At 52.7% G+C, this 24,527-nt stretch overlaps 3 protein-coding genes across 3 annotated transcripts; all 3 read right to left on the bottom strand.

Moving 5' to 3' along the window:
* Positions 1 to 10,233: 10,233 nt before the first annotated feature.
* On the bottom strand, positions 10,234 to 13,818 carry J4E92_010178 (uncharacterized protein; the record flags this gene model as incomplete). Its single annotated transcript, XM_051501519.1, has 1 exon — positions 10,234 to 13,818. One exon carries the CDS (start codon positions 13,816 to 13,818, stop codon positions 10,234 to 10,236), a length of 3,585 nt encoding a protein of 1,194 aa, XP_051348304.1.
* Positions 13,819 to 14,656: 838 nt separating this feature from the next.
* On the bottom strand, positions 14,657 to 15,941 carry J4E92_010177 (uncharacterized protein; the record flags this gene model as incomplete). The annotated part of the gene is made up of 2 exons (XM_051501518.1): positions 14,657 to 15,745; positions 15,933 to 15,941. The coding sequence occupies 2 exons, from the start codon at positions 15,939 to 15,941 to the stop codon at positions 14,657 to 14,659; spliced, it is 1,098 nt and encodes a 365-aa protein (XP_051348303.1).
* Positions 15,942 to 16,159: 218 nt separating this feature from the next.
* Positions 16,160 to 24,322, bottom strand: J4E92_010176 (uncharacterized protein; the record flags this gene model as incomplete). Its single annotated transcript, XM_051501517.1, has 5 exons — positions 16,160 to 16,695; positions 16,744 to 17,771; positions 18,833 to 20,264; positions 21,711 to 21,867; positions 21,959 to 24,322. The coding sequence occupies 5 exons, from the start codon at positions 24,320 to 24,322 to the stop codon at positions 16,160 to 16,162; spliced, it is 5,517 nt and encodes a 1,838-aa protein (XP_051348302.1).
* Between the last annotated feature and the right edge of the window lie 205 nt (positions 24,323 to 24,527).

Genomic DNA, 24,527 nt, shown 5'->3' with positions numbered 1-24,527 from the left:
CTCAGTCTTTCCAACGCTGGCAACTAAAAAGAGAAACAAGCTGGTTTGATGTTGTCGGAAACACACAAAAAAGTCATGACAATATTATGGATGTTCTGGAAACCTAAAATAGAGATCAAAGCTCCAATGTGCTCGTCTGGTTCTCTCCTCCCTATATCTACGTCGACTTCACGACCTGTCTTGTCATCTTACATCCTTCTTTCTTTGGGTCGCGATCCAAAATTCATCGAAGAAGACGGTATGATTTGCTGGCCTGGTCGACCAAAAATATGAATCCGACGAGATATGCTGCGCGCTTTGTTCTCCTCTTGAACCAAAAGCTATTTGAGGCGCTCAAATGTCGGTATCTGAAAGACATAGTTTACACTGTGATGTGCTGTGGACTTGCCCGCGCGTTGATGCAAGACTTCTTCCAAAATACACTACGAGCTGCTGATGTGTGCTGCACCTGCGCTGGCTTCATGGTCGAGACTAGTATTGATGGTGGATATAAAGCTTCGATCGGGATTGTGGGAAGAGTGTTATCGCGCTCTCTTCTTCCTCTATTGTCTCGAAACCATCTTGGAATGCCGTGATGTCTGGGCAGAAAAGTACCGAACCATTTTGAATGGCGTGCGTCTCTCTCGGCTTCTAACTCTTACATCAAAACCAGATGAAAGACCGGCCATGGTGGTTCTCAAAACATCACATCACATTAGCGATGTGTGCGTCGGTGGAGATGGGGCTGTACTTCCGAAATCGTAAAGGAAGATGACATGGTCGATGTCCTGCGCGTCTCGCCTGCGCTTTATCAAAACTCGACAACGAAGAAATTACGATGAGAGCGTCGGATGCGGTGCTCGAGTACAAAACCTGTCATCTTTCATGCGTTCTCCACCTTCTATATCACCTCGCAGCTGCGAGTGACCGAAACCACTGGCTCACAAAGTGATGTGCTCGTTCCAAATTCCACTGTGAAATTCTTCATGTTCCTGCGCGCTTGCATCTTCTCTTCCCCATCATTAAACATGTACGACATCATCACTATGACGCTGTCATGTTGTTTCGAAAATGGGAGATAAACGTGTCATGTCTAAAAACCGTCAAAATCCGAGTATATGGGTTGGCGCTGGGTGTGATGGTGGTGTTCGCGTTGGTTACGCGTGCCGATGATGATGATCGACATCATGGCCGTGGAATGAGGTCGCACCAAGATCAGGTCCAGTCTGAGTCAAAGGCGCACTCTGTCCTTCGTTGTGGAACGAGGAACGTGCCTGTGGGATGGGGTTGCGGAGGGTCTAGCCATGACTGAGCCCCAGTCTGAGTCAAAGGTGCGCTCTGTCCTTCGTTATGGAATGGGGCTGTGCCATGAGGGATGAGGGTGTGGCATGAGGTTGCGGAATGAGGTTGTGACCTCATGGTGGAACCACCGAGGTTGATGACGTAAGCTGCTAGCGTGATATCGACGCGTCACGTCTGCGACCACCACCGTGGTGCTCTTTCCTTTATCATCGCGTGTGTTGTTCGCCGTTGCGTGGATCGTACTGCTCGGTGGTATCGCTTCCAACATACTAGTTTAGTATTGCGTATCGCTGGTCTTTGCGCGTGCCGCCTTTCCTTTTACTCTTCACCCACCATCCATGCGCTCGGCGCCATCGTCGCCACATCAGTCCCAGCGCATGAACACCCTTGCATCGTTTTTTTGTATTTTTATATTTTCGTCTAGCTATGTACATGTCCGCATTCTCAAGTCCCAGTATTAACCCTCCGATATTATAAACACACTCGCTACAGAAAGACCCGCACTCACAACCATCGCAAACCACCGACCCGATACCTAAACACCCACGTTATAAGCACGCAATGATAAACAAGGCTTTTCCAGAAAGCCTACCCGATATACCGACCGCAATGAGCAAAGAAAAGAGAACGGACGACCGTGTCCGTCCGTAAACCATCGCTCCGTAAACAGAGAAGCAATCGAATCTCGAAACATTATGCTGGAGACAACGCCCACGCAAAGAAAGAATAACACCGCCGGCAATCCCTTTATACCATCTCCGATTCCACGTACTGTGTACGTACCATGCATCTTAACCTCAGGTACCGCGTCCCCTCCCGCGCCCCCTCCCTCTAGAATTTCCGCCTCTACCTCTACTTACAGGATCAGGATGGGCGGATCCTTGGCCGTAGCCTCGTCCACCACCCGCTGCAGGTGCTATAGTATGTTGTGGTGTACCGGTGGGTGCTGGGGGAATACCTTGGTTTCTACCACCCGCTGCAGGTGTTATAGTATGTTGTGGTGTGCCGGTGGGTGCTGGTGGAATACCTCGGTACCCGCTGGTGGGAGCCGGTGCATTAACTCGTGTTGTATGTGAACTATCATGATGAGGGGCTGTAGAATGTGGCGGATATGGCTGTGGCAGGGGAGATCCAGTTTGTAGAGCACTGTTGGTCACTCTTGAGTTAAGTGCGCTCCACGAGCTGAAAGAGGCACCACTATGGCCGCTTGCGGGTGTTTTTCCCCACGCTTTTGCGGTTCCGGACCACTTCGATGATGGGTTCACCGAATTTTCATTGTGAGTATAATGCTGAGGTTGATTTTCAGGATCATCGAGAATTTTCGCCAGTTCGGCGACAGGGTCCCAAGGGCTTTCCTGGCGACTGGCCCTACCAGAAGTACCTTGAGGTGGCGGTTGTGTAGAATACCCTACATGTTGATTCCCAAGCTGTTGTGTTGACGATGCTTGTCTTGTTTGTAGAGTACCTGATTGCGTAGCCCCGACACCGCCCGTAGTACCTTGCATGACGCTGCGCACTACATCTGGATTCATCTCGCTTAGTAGATCTCCATTGGTGAAAAGCCGGATAGATGCTGGGGTTGGATAAATATAGGCACCACGCTCCTTCCCTCTAGAGCTAGCGACTCCTGGAATGTAGAGATCTCCAGGGGGTGGCCCTTGCCAAACCGCGTGGCAAGTTTTCGTGAGCATGGTGTGAAGTTCGGCTTCCGTATTTCTTTTCGCTCGGATACCATTTACACGGGCTAAATCGAACTTGAGTCTCCAAAGGGCGACCCAAAAGGTTGCGAAATGTCGAATAAAGTCCATTTTCACCTGTCCCACTATCCAAGGATTTGCAGCAACGATTTCCCCAGCCCGTTCTTCTCCGTTTTTAGTTTCTCTCCTTATATCGCTTGGATAGGGTTCGCCGGCGCGGTTGGTCGACATAGTGATTGACTAGGTATACGTTGGGATATCTTCGTGTTCGAGTGTTCGAGTGTTCGAGCGTGCGAGTGTTCGATTAGTTCGAGAGTATATGAGTAAGCTACTGGCCGGCAGTAGATTGTTGGAGCTTTGATACAACGTTGGAATGGTGGAAGTAGTAGTTGTAGTTGTTGTTGGTGGTCTGCAGAAGGAAAAGTACAGCACGTCTAACTATTTATATCTAGCAGTGACAAACGCCCTCGGCCTTCATGAATCGCATGTGACTCCATCTTGGTGACTTTCTCCTCTTGACTTCTTGTATGTGACTCTCGATATTTGACTCATTACGTGACAATACCAGAGTTCACGAAGAGCTACTCGAACAATGGCTATTGTCTGTGACGCGATTGTTCGCCGTCGAAAGCCGTGCGATTCACGTTATGCTGCTGAGAGACCGGTATTTCCGCTTGTTAGGCACAAACAAGCGATGCGCAGGCCTTCATGCCGTTCGGGCGTATGAACCACAGCTCACATGAAAATCTAAATATTGACAATACTCGCAGACAAAAGTCTCGAGGCAGTGTGCGCGTGCAGAACCCGCGCTATATGTGCGTAAATTTAAAGGTATTGGGAAGACTTGCGCGACTTCCCTAGGATGTGCGACAAGTTTCGATCGAGAGATAAGAACAGTTACGCAACACAAACATCGAAGAGGGAGAGTCGGGATCGATATTGAAAAGATATGTAGAATGTTGTAGATTACAGTACATGCCAAGAATCAGTAATGACTAGCCAGCTACCTATGCCGCTCCGCAATGTCCATTACAAAGCCGCTTGTCTTGTATAAACCCATGAAACACCGCTGCATATCCGACTGTACATATAACACCGCTGAAGAACTTCAAGAATACACAACGCTTAACTATCATGTGTACATCGACTAAAACCCTGGCTCTGAGACTTTTCATGCAAGCCGGCCATGCACCTTTATCACTCTCATAACCTCCGTCCTTTGCCTTTACCGGTGTAGCCTTGTTGTTGGCCACTGCCCGTTGATGCTGGATTTGGGGTGTTCCTCGATGATGTAGGTGCAAGAGGACTTGATGGAACACTAGTTGTTCTATTCTGTGTGACACCAAGATTGCTCGTCGATGATCCTGCTCTCGGCCTCTTCGGTACTGGCAATCTCGAGGGTGAACGACCTGCTGCAGGATTACTTCCAGCGCTTGATGGCGAGCTTGTCCTCACTTCCATAGAGCGCTCATGCGTCGGTGTACGAATCGCACTATTTCCGCGTTTATCACCAGGTCCTGGACTAGGCTCTTGAGATTTGCGATGGGTACGAGTAGACCCTGATGGCCCCGGAATTCCAGTTGGATTTGGTGTGGGTGTTCTAGAAATCATGAATTGTTTGAACAAATCTTGATACTCAGACTTATTACTCTTATTGCTTGTTTGAGAAGCCGGGCGAGATATGGGTGCAGGTGTAGCTGCACGAGAACGAGCTTGAGAGGGTTCACGAGCATGCTCCTTCATCATGGCGTCCATTTCCTCTGCGTCGGCGCGCTGCTTCTCATCAATGAAGGCGCTGGAAATATCGAATGCATGAATTCCGTAGTTCTGGGCCATGAAGTCTTTATCCATATGGGTTAGTGGACGTCCGTTTGTGAAAAGGCGGGTAGATCTTGAGGTTGGATAGATATAGGCACCACGCCCATTCTTAGCACGGCCTCCACAGTTGATCTCTTGAGGGGGTGGTCCATTCCAAACAGCATCGCAAACTCTCGTTATGATAACGTGAAGTTCTTCTTCCGAGAAATTTTGCACTCTGACTGTTCCATTCTTAGAGGTCGCAACCCACCTGTCTTTATAATTGGCAACTAAGTGGATTTTGAAATGTTGGATGAACGCCGTCCTGACCCGTCCTTGTATCCAAGTATTTTCAGTAAGAATTTGCCTAGCCCGTTTCCCAGCATTGTCTTCTGCCTGTCGAATATCATAATCACTGGGTTCGTTGGCCATCTCAGTGATTGACTAGGTATACGTTGGGAGATCTTCGTGTTCGGGTGTTCGAGTTCTCGATTAAATAAAGGGTATATAAGTAAGCTACTGACCGGCAGTAGATTGCTGAGATGTTGGCAGTGTAGTGTAATGGAAATGTAAGTGTAATAGTTGTCGTTGTTCTGGGGAGAGATACGTGGAGCACAGCGGAATATATATACATGCTGTTGCTCTCAACGAACAAACAGGTTGATCGTATCTGACAGTTCGCCTGTAACATACTGAGCGCTTGATAATATAGAGATTCACACATAGCTAGCAGATCAAGCATGTAGTTTGAAGAGCCTAGACTGTGTTGGCACTCGACTTCACCTTATTCACGTGGCACGGTGTCTTGCGTGTGGCAATGTGCTGCTCGCAGTGTGTGTTTGATTGTAACAGGATCGATTGGGAGCTTAAGTGATGTTATTGCTCTTCGGCTAATGCTCTACGCAGTGATTGGAAGGGAGTGCTGTTCTTGAAGGGCTACGAGGTATCACAGACAATGGAAATCTGGAGATGTATACGAAGAGTGCACGCAGCGTGTTTGGTGCTTCACATAAAAGCAGAGTTACTCCTCGTTTTCGCGACGTACAGCGTCTGAGGGTATGGGTAATCTTGATGCTTGCACATTGAGTGTCATTGAGGGTGTTACTTACCTCCAGGGTAATTCAATGACCAGCGTAAAGCCAAGTCAAATAATGTTTGGCTGTATGCAATCCAACCACAGCTTCTTTAGACACGATGCTCTTCCCTTGACCACACATATTCAATCTTCTATCTTGTAAGAGCGCCTCTGATCAGCAGGCAATCATCGAAGCTTTGTCCACATGTCTTTGAATATCTGCCCTACAGACTTTCGTTTGCGTGGATCGTCAAGACCATTTCCCCCGTTACTAGCTTCTGGAAGTTCAACAATGGGAGCCTTGGCGGTGGCCATACCCGTTGTGTGAACAGGCTCACGGGCGTCGCAGTTGCGCGGCGGAAGTTCGAGATTGACATAATCGCCAGTCTGTTCGTTAACCAATACACCATCTGAGGTTGCGCGCAGAGGTCCTTGCAATACGTCTCGTCGTGATGAATACTGGTGGACCGACTCCGGCAGCTTCGGGCGCGATGCTGGGGTATCTGAGGGCGACATTTGTGATTTTGTTTCCATGAATTTGAGCGGCTGGTATGTCTGGCTATCGAAAATGTTATTTCGATGAAACGATGAGGTGAGCCACAAAGCGATGGCTGCGCTACCTCTCCAGAGTGGAAGAAAGCAACCAAGGTTCCGTCACGACGCATTTGCGCGCTACTCCGATGGATTCTTCTGGAGATATGACTGGTGCCGCGTTTCCTTCTACACATTGATGCTTAAGTGTTAGTTCTTTAGTGAGCTGGCTGCCCAGGTGTGGTGTAACGACGTGGTGCTGGAGTCAAGTGGTGACGCAAGGTTTGGCACCTAGTCAGTGGATGCGAGACTGACACTACGAACGCAGTACCGAAACGACGTCAGGTGATGGTGATACCAAGAACTATGGTGCATGGTTAATGGTAGAGGATCGAAAACCTCCCTCCGCCTAGTGCGTGTGGATTACGTCATCAAACAACTCATTCCGTGCGCACTTCGAAACTGTCACAAAACGCCTGCTGATCTGAACCCAAGACTCCACATGTTTATTCGCGCCTACAACCGATCCCTACCACAAATATATAAACGCAACATGCCACAGTCGAAATCACAACATTTGTTCAATTATCCGCCACTCCGCCATGTCGAGGTCACTTCCACCGCCGCGTACTCGGCCAACACTGCAAACTCACAATTCCAAAGTCACCGTTCAACCCAGGGCACCCGATAGTACTACTAGAGTTAGCAAGCCTCTCGATACTCTCTTCATCTCGACCAACTTACTTGTACGCTTGTCCATTAGTTATGATATGAGCTTGCGCCCCATTCTTGCAATCCGGCTCCTGGTATAAAAGGCAGTAGCCACCCGGGTCAGGTCCGATAGACTGAGGACGACTCAGAGCAAGACCAATCTCCTTTTGGTAAGAAATACAGACTGTTTCGTCAGCAGCAGCAGGAGGTGGCCACCACTTGCATGTTTGAGTTGCAGAAGGCGTGAAGTTTGGACCGGGGCAGATGTAGACGCCGCCGGGTCGGCCTACTTTGACATCGCAGACAGGGGAGTTTGGGTCGGTGAAGGTGCGTAGGTCGGCGTTACTGCCGCTGAAACCTCCGCCAGTGGCTGGGATTACTTGGACAACGATGGTATCTCTTGTGGGCGTGTTGACGGGGGATGTAGCGGTGATGGCGAAGAAGATGCTGGTCAGGTATGCAGGGCAGATGGGCAGCATATCGACCAGTTGAGTTCGAGTTTAGACAGCAAGAGGGATGCCTATTCTTGAGGTAGCAGCGGCTCTTGTTGGTTGCTGGCACAATGGTGTAGAAGTGGTGGGGAGATACTGACGCGTGAGTCAAACTCTAATATATATCCTCCCTGGGCCGCGAAAATGTGATGGTAACATGTTACATTGGCTTCCTTTTTCCTAACGATGGCCACAACATGAACAGCGCGATGCGTCCCTTCCAACCCACTCGATCACACCCAAACTTCACAACGTCATAATAAAGCGCCGAGCAAAGTCAACTTTCCTAACATTGAATGCGGTACTGAATAGCACTGTACGATGTAGAAAGTAGACATAAATAGGCCTGACAGCATACTTCTCCCTCTTATCGTCATTACACGCAATATTAACTGCAAAAGGACTCTCGCATCAACACAGCACGACGCCCATAGAATTAGCAACAACCAACACGAATTCGCGTTACTCTCACATCACAATGCACCCACTCACCCTCTTCCCCCTCATCATCACCGTAGCAACGGCTCTCCCCTTCGCCGTCGGCACCCACCCAGACACATCCAGCCAAGACATACCAGACTGTAAACCCGGAGCCGAAGGCACCACAGCGGGCGTAACCTACTGCCTAAGCACAAACTTCAACGGGCCCTGCGAATGGCACGCATATTACCCCGACCGAGACTTGTGTCTAGCTTTCGACGAAAAACCAGAAAGGCGCCCCCTTTCTATCCGCCCTCAGCACGGTGGGTACTGCGAGTTGTTCAAGGACAACAAATGTGGGGGTGATCCGGTCAGCATCTGGAAGGACGATACGACGACGAAGTTGGAGTGTCCGGGTATGAGTGATGCTGGGAAGCCGGATTGGTTTGGTAGTATGAGGTGTAGGACGGAGAATGAGGGGACGGAGAACGACTGGCCGGAGAACTCGGATGGATCTCCAGGAGGGGAATACCAGGGTAGTGGGGGTGATAACTATCCTGGGAGGGTTCCGCGCAGGTAGGTTTAGGTGGGCATTCGGGGCTATTTATGGAAGGAGGAGGTAGGTGGGAAGTTTAGAACGCGGTGCTTACATGCCAGGTTGGGCTTAGTTGACGTTTAGATCGTCTACTTGTGTTACGTTCGTATGAAATGGAACACTGAATTGATATATTCCCTGATATACATGTTGTATACAAATTATGAATGCAGTCCTAAAGAAGTAGTACCAAACGCATGAAAGATATGTACATCGCAGATAGCTAAGCCAGTAGCCACCGGCTTCAACTCAATGCCAAACCAATAACAATCCATCTATCTGCATCCAACCAATCCATACAAACCCGCTCCCACCATCAAAGAAAGCAAAAATAAGAACCCAACACGCCGTGAGAAAAGAAGAAAACCCCCCCACACCACCGTCTAATCCTTCCTACACTTCATACTTTTAAACCAAATCGGGTTTCCCACAGCCGACAAGCCCGGACACTGAAGCGGCTCCGCCCCCTTCCCCTCCCAAATCTCCACTGCGTCCTCGTCCTTGCAGTTCATCTCTTTGTACAACCTGCAGTGGCCGCCTAACACGAATCCCAAAAAATCAGCAAATGCCCATAATGCGAAATGCACATATCGTCCAGATAGGGAAACAACTTAAAGTAAACAACTTACCCATATCGGGACCGATGGAGCGAGGTCTGTCTTTATATTCGCCGAAATTCTCGCACCACGGCTCTTGCTCGAAGGCGCGCGAGTGGCACTCCTTTGTGAAGCCGGGATACAGGCACCATTTCACGCCGGGGGTTTGGTGTATGGCGGAGCAGTGCTCGGGTGATTGGGAGGGCGCGAGGTACGGGCTTATTCCATGGTGGTTTTGGGGTATGAGGGGCATGGCGGAGGTGAAAGTGAGGCCGATGAGGAGAGTGGTAAGTGTGAAGAAGTGCATTGTGAGGTGATGTGTTGGAGATTTGACGCGTTGATCTGAAACGGTTGGTCGGCTGTTGATCTGTAATCTTTATTTGCTTCGTATCCTGACGTGGCAGTTGTTGTATTGATATAGATAAGCAAAGAAGGGCCAAGGGGGTATTTATGTACGCTCGACGACCATACATCGTTTGCACCACGATGGCATGTCAATGTCAAGTTTAGGATATCACTTCGGAAAACCTTGACACACCCTCGTGTGTGGAATGAACACTGTGCCATGAATTGCATCGACTCTTGAATGCAAGAACCCATGAAGTTAGCGATTAGACTGGCCGCTGGTGCCATCAAGCAACTTCACTTTCGGGAATGGTATGAATCCTTCTTCACGACATCATGTAACGTCACGAATTACACACCAATCTACTCAAAGTTCTGGTGCCGTTGAAAACGCTCTAAAAAGCGCAGACGTCACCCAGCAGACCCAACATCTGATGACAAAGTGAACACAAATGGTGTTATCGTAAGCCGAAGCCGCATCTTCTACTTCTCTCCCCTGCTCCCGTCCTCTTCTTCCGTTTTCTGCCTTTCTCGCTTTCTATTACACAGGAAACAAGAGTCGAGTCGAGACAAAAGAAACAAGGTATACACAGCATAAACCGAATTTTGAAAATAAAGAGAAAAGAATACACACACCAAACCTCACCCTCTCCCTACCCCACCTCTTCTCCCACTTTCCCCCAACGTCTCAGAACTAATAAGGCGCCCTCCCAACCCCACCCCCCGTCCCCACACTCTCAACCACACTGCCCCCCAAACTCCCTTCCTCATCCTCATCCCCATCCTCAACCCCAATACTATCCAAAAACCCCGTGAAATCCGGTTTGCTGCCTCCACCCACCATACCCTTCGCCTCACTCCCCCTTCTGCGCTCGCCACTCCTACCCCTACTGACTCCACTCTTTACACTGCGAGACCTCCCCGTGCCGGCTTTACTTCCATTCGGCGCCGTCTTGGGTCTCGCCGCAAAGTCTCTGGTATCGCTTTGACTGTTTTGACCATGGCCGTGGCCGTTTGGTGAGGAGCGGAGTTCTTCTGGGATGGGAGGGACAGGGGGGAGGTTGGTCATTGTGTAAGTGCTTTGGCTTGGGTTCGCTGCACCACCACCACCTCCGTTACTATTACTGTTGTTCGTGCCAAAGTTCATCCCCGTACTCATTTCCGGTCGGGGAGTAAGCGTCGCAGCAGGCGTAGTCGGACTCTCAGGATTTTGAAGTTGTTGTTGGGAATCAGTGGTAGGTGGGTGTGTAGTTATAAAACTCGCATCCGACAGAGAATGCACGCTGACGAGCGAGTCGGAGGCGGAAGACGCGTCGTGGTCAGAAGAAGATTTGCGGTGTCGGTGTGAGGGGGCGCGGTGGGAGTAGCCTGTTCGAGGGGCGCCGCCGCCGGATGTGGAGAGTGCGCGGCGGAGATCGTCGACGCGGACTGTGGAGCGGAGGGAGGAGGAGCTGTTGGGTGTGTCGCCTGGACTGCGGCTGCGGTTTGGCGAGGAGAGACGGCCTACCAGACCATATGCCGCGGATGGGGGTCTGCTGTGTGCGCGTCTGGGGCTTTGGGCTGGCGAGCTACCATTGCTATCGAGGTTGCCATTGGGGATGTTGACACCGAGGAAGTTGTTCTTCTGCGTGGCGGCTGTGTAATGAGTACCTGTCTTGGAACCAGAGATTGAAGCAGATGACGAATCCTTCGTGTGAGAAGACAAGCAGTCTTCGCGACTCCAGTTCGCCAAGAGATCTTCTCGGACCTTGAACGAAAGTTCAGGCGCGCTCTGCTGACTTACGGGCTGTGTCGGTTGATGAATGGTAGGAATAGATGCAGAGGCCCCACGGCCAGGTGATCCCGGCGGCGATGAAGGCGGCGAGTATAGGGAAGTCGAATAACCTTCCGATATTTTCTCGACCAATGCCTCGCGGTTGTCAAAAGGCTTGAGCGCTTCGTTCTCGACAATCTCTGACGGAATAGCGACAGGTGTGGGGTGAGGCGTTTCTATCAGCTCAATCGGCATTGGCGGGACGCGTATGCTCTTCATCCAGAGACCCTTGCTGCTTCTGCGCGTGATCTCATTGTGAAGGGCGCGACCGACCGAAGAAACCTCAAAGTCCAAGGTCATGCTGAGTGCCCAGAGGTATCCGTGTACCAAGCTTCCCAGGCGCAGCTTAGCACCGGGATCTTCGATGGTAACAATGTCCTCTTGCAATCGCATGATCATTGGCAATCCGCTCCTCGCTGCGTTCACTCCGAGCCTGTTCACCAGAGTAGTGAGCAGTAGATGGAGGAGCAGGTAGTCCGCCTCAGAGTCGACATAGTGGAGCGCATTCTCGTATACCGCCAGATGGAGCAATGGCAAAAACGTGTCCCTACCACGTTTCGACACCCTCTCCCTGTTCGAAGCATTCGAGACCGCACGTCTGGCCAGCGCATTCTTTTCATTCTCCTTCTCCTTCCGCCTGTAGTTGTCCACAATCTTCAAATCTTCTTTGTCCTTCTCCGTGTTCAGCCAAGTGATCAGCGCATCAACATATGCTTTCCTGACTTGACCGCTCGGATCGCGCAGGAGCCATTGTGTACCTTCCCAAACACTCACACCGACTTTGCTCCGCGACACAGAAGCCGATGAGCCATCTGGTCTTCGGGTGTTTGCCGTCTTGATGATGGCTTTGACAGCATCGAGAGCAGTGATGCGTGCTGTTTCGAAGGAGAAGAACCGATCCACATGCGTCTTCTCTTGCATACTGATGGAATCGGCAACAGCATCTATCGCACCTTCGGGGTTCTGTATCGCTTCAGTGGTGGAGGAAACGCTCGAAAGCCGCGATGGCTTGAGTCGGCTCAGTATCGCTTCCACCATATCAGAGATCTGATCAGTGTAGTATACATGCGTCGCGAGATCCGCCATGCATCTCTGCACTGTATCCAGAAGCTGCATCCTCGCATCAGAAGGCTTCTTGACGACTTCCATAACGACGCTATCCAGATTGGCCGTCGACGATTCATTGCTACCCTCCTTCTCCGATACGACAGATGTTGTCTGCTGATGATGCGGTACGATGTTTGATCCCGGCCCGCCGAGCTGGAGGAGTAGCAATGAGTGAGAAATAAGCCCGACCAGAACATCCATGACACTCAGTCCGATGAAGTTGATCGTCGAGGCTAGAAGGTAGTCGATGATCGTCGCCAGAGTCAGCTGCCGTTCGAGGTCATCTTCTACGATTGGACTGCGGACCAGGGCTTCCACTGCGCCGACTAGGATTGTGTATCGGTCTTGGACGGGGACCCATGCGCAGATCATGGCCATGAGTGTAGTGGCCCAATGGCTGCTTTCGTTCGGTGCAGCTTCTTGCAAGCTCTTGACGTGTGATCCGATGAACTTGAGCACAGCGGACGTCGCAAGCCGGAGCTGCCCTCTGTTCACACCCTGGAATATGCTCCTCAGGGCCTGAAGCGCGAGTACTCCCACCTCCTCTTCCGCAAGCTTATCCGCATCCTCCGTTGTACCAGATGCCGCAATCGGGTCGCCGTCGTCGTCGTCGGTCCGCGCGGTGGACACACTTTGCCGCCGTCGCAATGCCAGCTCCTTCTCATGTTCGCCCCTGGTGGCTTCCCGCGTCTCCAATCGCTTGAGATACGCGCCGCTCTCCGAGTGTATGTTGAGGAGGATGACTGGTATGACAGCGCCCAGTTGACGCCCGGTCTCAGACCCCAGTGACTCAGACGAGGCAATGGCCTTGAGCGCCTGCAGCCCAGCCTTCCGGTATCTGATCGCGACCGGCCAGCTGACAGGAGCCTTGCCCGTCTTGACCGTCTCCTTGGACGCGAATTGAGCGTATAGTTGTACAATCTCCTCGTACTTCTTGATGTAGTCCTGGTCGGCTGCGAGGGCGGCGGGGTCCTGATGCGCGCATAGCGCTTCGAAGGTGGGCACTGACTCCTCGACCATAGTAACGTCGTTGGAATTGAGGATAGTGCGCAGGATATGCAGGACAGCGGTGGCATAGAGGGGGAGGTCGCGCGGGCACTTCTCGATCAGCGCCTTGATGATCTGCATCGTGACCTGCACATTGCCTGTCCGGACCTTCCACACATCCTTGGTCGCCCGCTTGTCCAGAAAGTCGACGACCTTTTGCAGCTTACTGCGGCGCGTGCTGGCGTAGAAGAGCAGGTAGCTCAACTCGCTCGAATTGGCCTTGGCCTCGGCATCGCTCTTCTGCACCTTGGGGTAGCATTTTAGGACCAGGACCTGGTGCTTGGGGCGACACGCCTGCCGCGCTGCGTTCATCGAGGCTCAGGGTGGTGACGTTGCGGGTTCGATCGAGGTAAGCGGCAGCGATTGACTGGGATATAGAACGCGGCCTCGGCGTCGGTGGCAGCGGCGGCGATGACGAGCGGCGGGGGAGGACTCAGGATTAGGATAGTTGGGGGATTGATGGAGTGGGCGGGAGAAATCAGGGTCGCGGCATTATTCGTGCGGCAGGTCGTTCACTAGCACGCATGCATGTGCAACGGACGGTCGCGGAATAAGGAGTGGCTTGGGTGGATAAACATGATCGGCCGTATCCATGTCCGGCCCAGAGATGTGGTCACTGCCCAACGTTGCCTGCCAAGCCGTCACCAACACCAACACTAAATATCATCATACGCTATAGTCTAGTGAAACGACCCATTTGTTGGATACTGAAACATGTATATTGTTTTTGTACCACATAGACGTCGGTACATCTTGTAGAGTGTTGTACGCAAGGCGAGACGAGCCACTCACAACTTCTCTACTACTACTGCGTCTGTCCCAGCCCGTTCTGACCTCAATATTTGAGTATGCAGGCTACACTCACAACTTCCGCAACATCGACGAGCTAGACGAAAAGATACTCTCACGAATGAGAGAAATCGCGAGTATAATATACTGCTGTTCAAGACTTTGATTTTTTGAGTTTGAGACAAGTACAGTTACTACTACAATGGTACACCACTAAGACTGCAGCGCGTTCTCTCTCACAGCCAAACCCCAGCATACACAGCCAAAGACTACTCGCGAGATGGACTTTAAGCTCTCAAACGAAGTCCAGAAGCCGCTCCTCATCTGTCCCCCCATTAACTTTCCAAACCACCTAACCCCCTTAATACTTAGGACTATTCTTATTCCCAATATACCCCCTCTGCTCCCACCTCTGCCCCTCACCCCTCTTATCCCTCCTATCATCCAGCCTCCTAATCGGCAACCCCGCATCCGGATCCGGCACCAAAAACCCATCCGTCTCCTCATCCCTCTTAAGCCACTTCTTCTCCTCGCCACTCAGTACCCTCTTCCCGCCCTTCCCATGCTTCGCCCTCGCCTGCTCCCTCGGCAACCCAGTATTAATACTATAATCCTCCAGTCCCTGGTTCCTTAGCTGCTGCCGCATAATCCTAGGCAACATGGCCTGGTTCCCCGATTTGATGGATGAGGTCACAGAGTCCTTGATGCGGAAGAGGCGTTTGTCGAGGTTGATGGCTGGTTCGGCTTTGTGGCCTGCGACGGCGACCCATTGGACGAGGCGGCCGTCGGAGACGGGGTTGATGAGGTAGCGCGTGTCTTCGGGCATGCTCTTCATGATGATTTCCGGGCGCAGGTGCGGGAAGTGCGTGTGCATCCATAGCCAGCGCTCTGGTCCCGCGGGCTTGATGCGCTCTTCTTTCAGGAGCATCTTGCCCTGTAGGCGCAGCCGGAATTCGACGGCGTGCCCGGCTTCGATGAACTGGTAGGCGCGGTCCATGCACATTCTGAAGTATTCGACGGGGCTGGACTCGTTGAGGATGATGTTTTTCAGGCCGCCGATTTGTTTGCCTTTTTGCCCTGCGGTCTTTGGGGCTCGGTATGTGTGGGCGTTGTGGATGGCGAAGTCTTGCAACTCTTCGGGTATTGGCCGCTCTGGGTCGTCGATGTGTGTCTTTGCCATTCCTTTCTTGATCTCGCCGAGGCAGTAGAGCATTTTCCCGGGTCCGACGTGTTGTGTGAGGAGTTCTTCGAAGGAGGCGCTCTCCGCTATTACGGACAGCTTCTTAGCCTTCTTGTCTGTCTGCCATAGTTTGACTCGGTGCTCTACGCTTTGCAGTGGCGCTAGGATTTCAATCTCCCACGAGCTGAAGTTGAGAACTTTGTGCTGTCCGAGGACTGTCTTGGCCTTCGCTGTTTTGTATAGGTTGAGCGCGCGGCGCTGCTCGAGGCGCTGCGTGGGACAGGCGGGGCGCGGTACGTGAGGGGCGCATTGCGGGCGATACAATGTCTGGAGGGCACGTATCGGGATCCGTACGGGGGGCAGAAGGAGCGATCGGAATTCGACGGTGGGTATGCGCATTCTGGGTGCCATGGTGGCGCGATGAGAGTTTGTATAGACCCTGTGCGAGACGAAAGACGCGACACATGACTCGGACCGCGCTATGACTTTTTGGTTCATGACGTCGCAACAACATTCGCTTGGCATGCCCTGCCTTGTCATGAATAGTCGAGCAACACCATTATGGAGAGCCGATTGTATGTTCCGCGACTGTATCTACGAAATCTTTGAATCCACCATATAACCCAAAGCATCCATCCTGTTCACTCCATGAACATCATCTCTACCCCTATGCAATAATACTGCCTACGTCCACATCGGCACCGAAAAATTCGTACCCACCTCATCACTCCCCAAATACTGCGTCTCAGACGCAGGCGGAAAGACAGCCTCCCAATTAATCCCCGTGCCAAAAACATACGGCGGATCATTCCAAACCACATCACCAAACTCCATTGTAGGCTCTGGTATATACGGCGCTGCATCTGCCTCAACAAGAGAATCATACCTGTGTTCCCGACCAGTCACGTTTGTTGCTACTGCTAGGGATGGCCTCTGAAAGGCCGGAGTGGCTGCGGGTAGGGGCGTGGCTTGGTACGAGCTATTTATAGAGCTGGCACTTGCACGTCGGTCTGGGTTGGAGGGTGGGGAAGATGGCGGCTGCGCTTGATTCAATAAATCGTGCTCGCAACGGCGCACGATGTGGGCCACGCGTTGTAGGAGCTGTTGCTCGGCTGGAGTGGGGACTTGTCCGGATTCCACGAGTAGTTCTTCTTGTACGCGGCGCAGAAGGTCTCTGCGGAAGCGTCGCGATGTTTCGCTAGGCGAGTCGCAATCGTAGACTGATATTTATTAGCAGGTTAAAGATCCAGCGTGACGCGCTGGCTTACAGGGACTGGGTATCTCGGCGGCAGATACGTCTGGAAAGAGAACCTGATATACATCTCTCCATTTGTCTTCCTCTAGTCTCAGTGCAGTGGTGCGCTTCCTCAGCGTCCACACAGTTTCGCGGTCGATCCCTTCGATCTGTTGGGGTAATGATCTCTCGCATTGCTGTAGACGCACGTGACTCGATTGCTCCTTGTCTGACTTGAAGGTCGCGTAGCAAATTGGACAGAATATCGGTTGGGAATGTGACCGGTAGAGATGCTCTTTCATTCGATGAACGGTCGGCCAGCCAGGCCCGGGACAGGTTCTTCTGTTGCGGTGCCGATCCGGGTCGTGCTTGTAAAAAGGACACGCGAACCTCGCACCGGTCTCGGACTCGTCGGTAGTTGTTGTTGATCCACGGCGTCGCTTGCTTGAGCCATCTCCGTCGTCATCATCTGGCGGTGGGGTGCCCTCCAAACGGGACTTGCGCTTTGAACCTGAGCTCACAGACGTCTTGCGGCTACTCTGGCCCGAAGGCAGCGTGGATCTAGCTTGGCTGTGCGCGGCGCTGCGTCCAGTACATTGCTTGTAAGCTGCATTGCGGAGGTTGATTTCGACCTTGCGCAGGATGAGCTCAATGATTTTCTGCATGGGTACTGGAGATGGTTGTATTGGCCGAACATCATGCTCCATTTCGTCTTCGCTGACGTCCGTGTTGGTATGCATGTCGCAAGAGCTGGTGGATGAGATGGAGACGATGGATGTTACTCTTTCTCTGGGACGCTTGGCTGATGGAAGATTGTCGTCGATCCACCTCTCTATATCTTCGTCTTCCGATGCTGGCCTGTCTTTAGGGCTGTCCTTACGTGCACAATCAATAAGAGTCTTGACAGATCCTATTTTTGGAGCTTCTGGAGGCGTGGTGTCGAGGAATGTCTGGTTGGTGACGACTTCTGCAGGGTTGCTGGTGATGTTGTTCTGTCCAACCAACCATGGCCTATCGACGGTGCATCTCTTGAGAAAGGTAGCCTTGTTGTTGACAAGAATGCTCGGCACACAGGGAGGATGTCCGAAAAATATGTCTGCTGCGCCATTAGCGATCTGAGCTCTCGCTAGAAATTGTAGTAGGTAATACCCTGATCCAACGTTCCCGCATCCAAGGGTGAGAGAGAATCAGGGTCGCTATTGTAGCCCGAATCACGGGTCCTTGAAGAAGACAGCGAATCCCTTCTACATATTCGCTTGGTTGTGCTCAATCTTGGTAGGCCGGCTTGCGCATGGCTACATGATGCCATGGCGAACATTGCGCAAAGTTGTTAGAGGCGTCCGAGGGGAATGCTCGTGTTCGCAGTTGACAGAGTAAGGCAGGGTGTGAGCAGAAGGAGAGGGCAACGTCGTCGTAGACATCGCAGTCTTGAAGGATGCCTGACGGCTGTCACAAGCAGTCAGACCCACTGCGCGAATGCGCAAACGTGGGAACAAGGTGTAGCTGACGAATTCCGCCCACCGGTCATCATCCGGTCTCCAGGCACGGGAGGCCCGACCGCCAATCGTCGCAATCCATCTGCCAATCGTCGCAGGTCATGATGCGTCGGCACAACGGCGTTACGGCAGATACGGGTTGAACATCAGGGCGTTGTGGCTGAGCAATATTGATGAGTGAGGTGTTAGTAGGACGAATCCCGCGGACTATGATGAGGCCCGGGGATGATAGGTGCACCAATGAAGCTTGCGCTAGCCCTCAAGTGCTAGAGCCATGCGCTAAGAACGAATCGGAATGTGGGGTTGTGACATTCTCGACTCCAGCTGCACCTTATTCATCTCTTGGAAAATGCCTCTTTATCGATTTGCGAGCTCAGGAGATCGTTGGAAAAGAGTTGGAGTCTAGGCTGATCGAAGGCCATACCTTGTTTTGAGCTACACAGCCCAGAATTGCTATCGTTGATGTCGCCACCAAGTCATCTCATCGGCCTATCACAGTACTTGCGCCACATGTGTATACTGCTGCATCACGTATGTGACGAGGTATTTGTGAACGCTGAAGATGATCTCGCAAACACCATCTATATTCTCCGCCGATAGCACTCCCACGAGTCATTCATGACGAACCTTTGATACTCCACGCATCTCGGCTCATTGAGAATCTCTTTCCCAAGTACAGCCTCAACCTTCCCCCTCCAAAACTCACTACCCTCCATATCCTCAACAAAGCCCATAAGGCGTTGCTCCACCCCGCTCTTACGAAACGAATACCGCGGCTTTCCCATATGCTTAGCCACGAGATAGAAGACAACAGGCAACATATCCGTCTCCTTGAACTCGCTCAAGGCTCTATTGGCTCCATGACCCAGCTGCATAAGACATTCCTTATGTATATGCCGGTTGTACTCCGCGCCGTGGTCGAGCATGTACTTGACGATGGAGATGTTTTCGAACTCCATGGCGCGTATGATTGGGTAGCCTGCGTTGATGGAAACGCCATGTTCGAGGAGTACATCGATGATGCGACGTTGGAGGTACTGGGCGGCGATTTGCATGCAGGACAAACCCAAAGTCTGTTCGACTTTAGTCTTGTACCGACGGGCTATGTCCGAACCTGCTACGGGACCCTCCCGCTGGAAGCAGGTGGGGTTATGGGCGATGAGATGACGAAGGATATCCACTTGGCCGTACTCGCATGCGAAGAGCATCGCATATGCTACGAGTGTCTTTGCGGATATGGGGGCAGTACTGCCAACTACCGCCATAGTAGTCTTGAAAGTATCCATGCAGCCGGTCTTGATGGCAGTCCTGATCCAGAGTTCAGCACAGGCTAGACCCACGTGAGTCAAGCTGGAGTCACAGACTTCGTTCTTCCTAGCGACTACTGCCAACGTAAGGATTGTTTGGCGGTGTTTGGATTGAATAGCCGCGGTAAGGATGCATTGGAATCTGTGCTTGAAAGTGTCGGTCCACTTTTCTGCACCTCCGAAATCCTTAAGCGCCTTGAGTAGATGCTGTACGACTTCTATGTGTCCATTAGACGCTGCTGCTCGAAGAGGATCTATGTAGATGTTGTCGTTGGTCGCATGCTGTCGGAAGTATGGCCACGAGGGCCAGTCTGACTCGTTCTCCTCGAGAAGATCCTTCACCACCGCCAGGCTACCTACAGCGGCAGCGCCAACTAGGTCGGCCCGTTCTGTGGAACTAGAAAGCGGATAGTCGCTGGGCGAGCGAAGTGCCCGATCGATAGCTGCTATCTTGCCTCCTCGGGTCACATACTGGAAGATGTACTCGACGTATTGAGTTTTGGTCTTCTCATCGTGGGGACGGCCTTCGATCTTGAGGACCGCTTCAGCGCGTGCCTCGATAGAGGCAACAAGCGGATCGTTAAAGGCTTTTCGAACAGTGCTTTGTAGGATTTCCGGGAGCATGTGATGTAGAACTTTCTTATCAGCTTCGCAATCTCTGGAATCTTCCTGGAAAGATTCGTATTCATAGTCGAAGTAGACAAAAGGCAAGTGATTGGCGATTTGGTAGCGGATCTTTTGGTCGAATACCTCTACAAAACGTTAGCGCATACGGACTGATATCATGATGCCAATGTATATCTTACTACAAACTGCACGAGTAGCCGAAGCTTCACTGACACGAACAGTGTGTACATAGTTGACAATTATGTCGTGGAAGATGTCCTCTGGGAGTTGCAGCAGTGCGCTTTCAGACGTCATAATCTAGGGATGGCGGGTCAACGTCGATCGGGTGACTGTGTGTAGTAGTTGAAGATCGCAAGTGAGGTTCAGTTGAGTGTTAGGGATCATTGGCGGTGGTCAGGTAGAAGAAGTAAGAGGAAGAGGTACGGTAGGGGAGGCAGGCGAGCAACGGCCATACATCTGCAGGCAGCGAGACTTGCAGGTGAATGCATACCAGTCTATCGTGAAGGCAAAAACAGTAACTTGAAGTGAATGGGTTCGACTTTAGAAAGAAGCTTGATATAGGGAATGACTACTAGGAACCATTTTCTTCCACCTCCACCCCACCTCCTCCCCTCCGCCTCCCCTCCGCCTCCCCCACCCACCCAGTTGCAGCAGTGCGCTCTCAGACGTCATGATCTGGGATTGACGGGTCAACGTCGATCGGGTGACTGTGGTGCGATGGTTGAGTGTCGAGAAGTGAGGTACAGTTGAGCGTTAGGGGAAACTGTGCGGTGGTCCGGGTACAGATAGGAGGAAGGTGCAAGGCAGGAAGAGGCAGGCGAGCAACGGCCTTACTCCTGCAGGCAGCGAGAACTGCAGGTGAATGCGTTGCAGTAGCCCATTGTGAAGGCAAGAAGAGTGACCTGAAGTGAATTGATATGGAGGCTGAGTGTTCATGAGTGCTCCTTCCCCATCAACAAACCCATCATCACCCCTAGCTACCATCAGTGCGCAGTACCCAGCAAACCTCACAATCTAGGAAGCTGCAGGTGCCGGGTAAACACAACACACAGGAACCTGCCAGCCCCTAGCCCCCTCCCACTTTCACACGCACTTCTCATCAACAAGAAAACAATGAGCACATAAAGGCCCTTTCGATTCCAAAGATGCATGGTGATACGATAAACTAGATGGGTACATTCATACCCAAGAGACAGCTGTCCGTAGACAAAAATACGCTGTCAACTCCAGACACCATGCCAGTAAAACAAAGGAATACCAGCAAACACCCAGAACCCTATGTTCGATACACCTTCGCCCTCCCTGGGGTGAAGAATACCATACCAATCCATCCCATACCATACCAATCCATACTCCATACCATCCCCATCCCCAACGCCACCACCCACCAAACCCCAGACCCCAGACCCTCCTCTGGATACCGATATCCTATCCTATCCTATCCTATCCCTCCTTCCGCTCAAGCCGACGACCTATCAACCATACTAAGTACTCCAACCCCTCAAACAAACATTAACATCTTGCCGTCGGGCCCGTGAAGACGAGAAAAGGGTGAAGAACCTACCGATTACCGCGGCGACCCGGCAGCGGAGGCGGAACCAAAGGGTTGCCATAAGCATCTGTGCCCAGTGTAACGCGACAGTCTGGACAGTACCATTTGGCGCGGCGGGAGGGGATGTCGTCTTCGGTCATGTCCATGCAGGGGAGATGGAACCACTCCTTATCGCACTAGGGGGGGATGTTTGTTAGTTTCGATGATAACAAGACGTAGAAAGGGGAGGAGTTTTGTGGAATGGAATAAGGGAAGGGGGAGGCTTACGTTATTATCACACGATATCATCTGCCCGTAACTAACGTCGTCGCAGATACAGTATCGGGGCTCATTGGGATCGATGTCGTCGGCTTGCTCCGCCTCTTCTTCTGCCTTTTTCTTCCTCTTGTTCTTGCTGCCTTGGGCGCGTTTGACGTTTGTGACTGTCTTTTGGCCGTCTTCTGCATTCGTGACTTCACCCTTTGGAGGAGGCTTCCGCCGGCTACTAGTGCGGGTAGGTGGGGGTGGGGGTGCAGGTACTGTGAGCGTGGTTGCGGGTTGGCTAAAGACACTATGACGACGGGTTTCGCGAGTTATCCTACCTTCTTCGTTCGGCTTGGGCTCTTCGCTTTGCGCCTTGGGTGTGGGGACATGGCCGCGTGCGGAGCGAGGGCGTAGGGTCGGTGCTGCAGGTGTCTCTGGGCGGGGCTCAGGCACGGGTGTAGGTGTCTTTGAGGACTTCGTGGGCGGGAGAGTGGCCACAGGCGGAGTGGGAGCTTTCGGAGCAACGGATTCGCGTTTGGGCCTGGTCGAAGCTGCTGTTGGTGCTGAGACTGAGACTGAGACTGAAGCTGGAGGAGTTGGGGCTTTAACAGGTACTGGTGCTTGCGGAGCCTGTGCCACAGCAGGTGACTCCTCTGGCGGTACTGGCGACGTTGTAATGGGTGTGAGCTCAGGACTTGCCTCTTTCGAGACGGCCTTGTTGACTTTCGGCGTGCTTGGACCTGCTGGCGCAAGCGGCACTTGGACGGTATTCCCATTCGTTGATGGCTTTGCAGGCTCTGGGACTGGTACCGGTGTGCTTACTCTGGGGGAGGGCACAACGGAGGCCGTCCGATCGCGAGGGGTGGACACGGTCGAGTTGGGAGTCGGTATCGGGGAGGCGACTGAGCTTGGTGCAGGAGCAATGAGCTGCAGACGGGCGCGCTTGGGTTCTGGCGGCCTTGACGCGCTGTCTTGAGTTGCTACCGATGCTTCTCTGGTGGTCTCGATGGCGCCGTCGGTGGTGGGTGGAGGGGATGCATCGCGCTTCCGCTTATTCGATAGTCTGAGCGGAGTTTTCTTCTTCTGATTCGCAGTTGCAACACTAGAGCTGAAGTTGAGCTCCGTAAGCTCCTTAGCAGCTTCTTTTACCTTCTCAGAAGCGCCAATGAGCTCCTGGGCGTCGTGCATAGCCTTTTGGCGCTGCGACATGCGGTCGAGCTTTCTGCCTTCTTTTGCCGCGACAGGCTTGAGGCGGATGCTGACTGGACCGGATTCTTCCCTGGAATCTTCCTCGACAGACTCGATTGGCGGGGGTGGATTTGCTGCCTGCGGGCCATGCGGTGCCAAAAGGCCCAGGCCAGAAGCTGTCATAATCTGTTGCAGCGTCTCGGGCTCTTCGTCGAGGAAGTGTTCGCCTGTCGCCTCGCAGCGAGCCTTTTCCCTCTCGTAGTCGGCCTCTGTGCGGTGCTTCTTCTCCAGCTCGCGTATCATCATGGTCTGACTAGGAGTCCATACGGCGTTCTTCTTCATCTGCTTGCGCAGGACGGCCATTTCGTATTCGGTCAACTTCTTCCAGGGCGCCCATTTGCTGCCGGGTTTCGCGTCGGCTGGTGGTGGGGCCAATTGTGCGAGCGCATTGCTGGTGGATATGCCGGCGATGGAGCTGTGCACGTTGGTACCGAGTACGCCAGCAGCGCGCGACCTGCCCCCAGTTGCCCTTGAATGTCTGTCCCGGTTGTCCTTGCGCTTCCTGGGCGAAGCCACATCGATGCCTGAACCACCATCTGAGTCTGACGAGTATGTTGCACCGCGACGTCCACGTCCGCGTGGCAGAGGAACGGCGGTCTTCCGGTGCCTGTCTCGGGGTCGTGAGGTGTTGGCGCCATGTCGGCCGCCATCGAAGGTGAGGCGCAGATGGGCGGGGCGTATGTAGTCGCGGTTTACGGGTCGGTGGGCGCTGGGAGAGACTGGCGGGGGCGTCGGGTCGCGTGAGGGCGGCTGTGGCTGGGCTTGGAGTTTCCGCTTGATGACTGAGGAGCGCTGGCAGTGGCGGACAGTGACCTCATACAGCCGCGACGCTTCCGTGTAGGCAAACTCTCGCTGATTGATAGCCTTTTGAAGATGCTGGGCGATGTTCTTGCGTAGTAATACCGGATCGGGACGCTCTTGCTCGGGGAGGGCGGGCAGCTTGCCATACTGGACCGTCAGCTCGTGCACCTGCTGGACGGCGTCCGAGTAGGTGGAATCGAGGTCGGCAATCAGCGTCAGCGAGCGCACCAGGTCCGACGGGAAGAATTCGGTGTAGTCGAGGAAGTCGTTGACCGTCGTCTGGGCGTCCGGGTTCGGGGCGGGTTGGGCCATTTCTGGCGCATCGTCGGCTTCAGACATGGCGCATCGCGGGGAGGCAGAGTAGATGGAGGGTTGCGACGCACGCGTCAGACTCTCCAGCCACGCGTCAACTAGAGTATTGAGGAGAATCAGCGCGATCGTGAGGGCGCGAGTTGCGATATGCGCTGACGAGATAGGGCGGCTGATGGGAGCTCGTCGCACTGAGGTTCGCGGAGGGAGTTTGTGCTAGCCGCTTTGGGCGCGC

Source organism: Alternaria infectoria, assembly GCF_024043175.1.
Source record: "Alternaria infectoria strain BMP 0036 chromosome Unknown scaffold_32, whole genome shotgun sequence".
Lineage (NCBI taxonomy): Eukaryota > Fungi > Ascomycota > Dothideomycetes > Pleosporales > Pleosporaceae > Alternaria > Alternaria infectoria.
This window is presented reverse-complemented; position numbering and strand designations above follow the sequence as displayed.